This window comes from Pteropus vampyrus, unplaced genomic scaffold, assembly GCF_000151845.1.
Source record: "Pteropus vampyrus isolate Shadow unplaced genomic scaffold, Pvam_2.0 Scaffold86, whole genome shotgun sequence".
Taxonomy (NCBI): domain Eukaryota; kingdom Metazoa; phylum Chordata; class Mammalia; order Chiroptera; family Pteropodidae; genus Pteropus; species Pteropus vampyrus.
In genome coordinates, this window is record NW_011888867.1 from 3,542,839 (window position 1) to 3,545,593 (window position 2,755).

General features: G+C 43.8%; 1 protein-coding gene across 1 annotated transcript in view; it reads right to left on the reverse strand.

The window, feature by feature from the left end:
- Window positions 1-2,755, reverse strand: part of VPS13D (vacuolar protein sorting 13 homolog D) — a 226,076-nt gene that overhangs the window by 157,378 nt on the left and 65,943 nt on the right. Inside the window, exon 32 of the mRNA XM_023532655.1 lies at window positions 410-677. Within this exon, the coding sequence (XP_023388423.1) occupies window positions 410-677 (268 nt within the window). The remainder of the gene's footprint in view (window positions 1-409; window positions 678-2,755) is intronic.

A 2,755-nucleotide genomic window follows, 5' to 3' on the forward strand; every position in this document is an offset into this window, starting at 1 on the left:
TTTTTGTAAACAATCCCCTCACTTATATACCTTCTAAACTGAGATTTCTCACATACTAAAATTGCCCAAATTCAGTAAGGTACATCTGTTGGGGCCCTAAAGATCAAATAAAAATCGAAGCCCGACTTAACCCTGGAAGAAGACCACGGCCCAGGTGGTGCTCGAGCTGGGCAAGTGCGTTAGGCGGGCAGCGGGGAGGGTCAAGAGACCCTGCAGCCTTCGGTGCGGGCCACACGGTTCACGCCGAAACACCGAGCTCAAGAGCTTCGACGCTAGCTGGTCTAAGAGAATCCAGCATGTCAGTGCTCATATCGAAAAACGAAAGGCAACAGAAAAGCTACCCTGCAAGGCACATGCTGAGTCTAACACGCAAACCAAGAACCGGTGACTCACACCTACACATACGCACCTGTTACATTGACCTTGACCTCCAGGTGCCTTTCAGTGGACACAGGAAGGGAAGACCGCTTGGTAAGTACTCCACTCTTCACAGTTTTGGGAACCACGGCAGATTCACTGCTGGAGTTACGGTGGCGAGAAGGAGTAACACTGGTTTGTTTCTTACTGTCGCTGGGGGTGTGGAGAAAATCATGGACCAGCAGCAGCCAGTCAAATATGAGAAACACACGGAGATTGTTGAGAACCACTGTAAAACAGGAGGAATCCTTCGTAGATCTACAAAAAAGAAAATAAAATGGAAAGGAGAAACATAATATTTCATTAACTTACAAATATATTACTCTTGGCAGGTGGTATTCCAGCATTTTCTAAACTAACAGCTTTGAGCAACAATAAACTCTGCACACTGGTTTACGAAAACATTCAATGAATATTTTCAAAAGTTAATCACATTTTTAAGCGAGAAGTAACATGCTATAAGAACGTAGTATAAGTATCATTCAGTTGTCCTCAGTAATGGGTATTTTGTCCCCCAGGAGACATTCAACAATGTCTGGATTGATACAACTGGGAGCTTGCTATTGGCATCTAGTACACAGAGGCCACAATGCACAGGACAGTTCTCCACCACAAGAAATTATCTGACCCAAAATGCCTATAGTGCCAAGGTTGAGAAACTGTGGTATATAGTACAGAGCACAGGCTCAGATCCCATCGCGAGTTGTATTATCTTGGATAAGTCGCCTACCTTCTCTGAGCCTACAATATTTCTCACTTATAAAATGAGAAATACTAATGCTATAAGCGATATAGCACCAGGCACAGAACAGGCATTTGATAAATGTCAGTTCCCTTCCCTACAGGTTATTTCAAGATCAACGGGGCACTCTTCCTTCGATGTCTAGAAGCACTTCCTTATAAACGGCAAATTTACACACTATAGTAGATGGTTTCTCTAGTTGGAACTGACCCGAGAGTCGGATCTTTTAGCCTGAGAAGGAAGACAAATTAGATGATATTTACTGTGCACCTAACCCCAAGTGCCCTAGACGGGGAGTTGGGGGAGGGGGAGAGAGAATATTCGTTTTGCAGGCCACATTACCCCAAATTCTCTATTTGAGATGAAAACTCAAGGAGGATGCTCAGGCCTGGCCTCAAACCATGGGGTGCTCAGGGGCTTACCAGGCCCTACTAGTACACAGTGGGCAGAGATGGTAGGACAGGAGAAAAATGGGCTGGAGGCACCTCTGCAAGGTTTTCTGGGTTGAACTTCGTTCTGGGAGCCCAAAGCGACCCTGGGGCTCTAGATACTACATGTAACCGGCTCCCTGCCCTAAAGGGCTCCTAGTCTGGGAAAGCTGACCCATCACGAGATATCAGCAAGGCTGGCTTCCCCAGTCTCTTGGTTCTCCCAAACCTGGCTCATTGCCTCTAGCAAAGGGCACAGTGATGTATGTCTCCTTCACACAGACACAGCATTTTTCACAGAAACACTCTACCCTTTTGTAATAGAGAAAAAATGTTGCCCTCAGTAAAATTTTTCCACCCCATTTTGAACATAGATCGTCAGAGCTATGCACTAACTGGAAAGTCAAAGTGTGTCTGATCATATTTCTGGAAAATATTTCAAGCCTTTAAACACTGTGAAGTGATTTATATTTGACACACAAAATCCCAACAGAAGAGCAATTCTTCTTGAGACACAGAAAGCGTTCAAAAGTTTTAATCGAGAGAACATTTTAACCCTCTTGCTAACAATGGCACTTCTGTTAGCAAGAGCCAAGGTAAGAAGTTATTATTTGACTCCAAGAAATTATATACCTTTAGTACATAAACAGAATAATGTTTCAAGGCTGCTTGTATATTAAAAACATGATAGGTGGAATGACTAGCTGACAGTTCAGCAAGCCGGATAAATGATAATAAAGCAAATCCAAAAAGAAACTGTTTCTGCAGATGGACCGAACATATGCAAGCCTCCTGTTCAAATAAACAGCATCTTCGAACAACGGAGCTGCAAAGCCCAGGCGGCCTGACTGCAAGCAGCCCATGACTAGAAACGTGGTGGGCCTGACGACCGTCAGAAAGGACATGGGCTTTGAGTTCTGTGTGACCTGAGAAGTGTTATCTAACCCCCTTCAAGCTTCTAGTTCTGCATCTTCAAAATGGGGAAGAAGTCACCCATTTTGCAGACTTGTGAGAATTAAAATAAAGGTAGGTAAAGTGCTTGGCTCATGGCAGGGCGCAATAAGAGACAATTAGCATTCCTATTACTGAGCTTTTAAAAAGTTCTTTAAAAGGTTAAATGTCTTACTTTGCTAGACTTTGTAAAGGCATATGAAGAGACCACAACCTC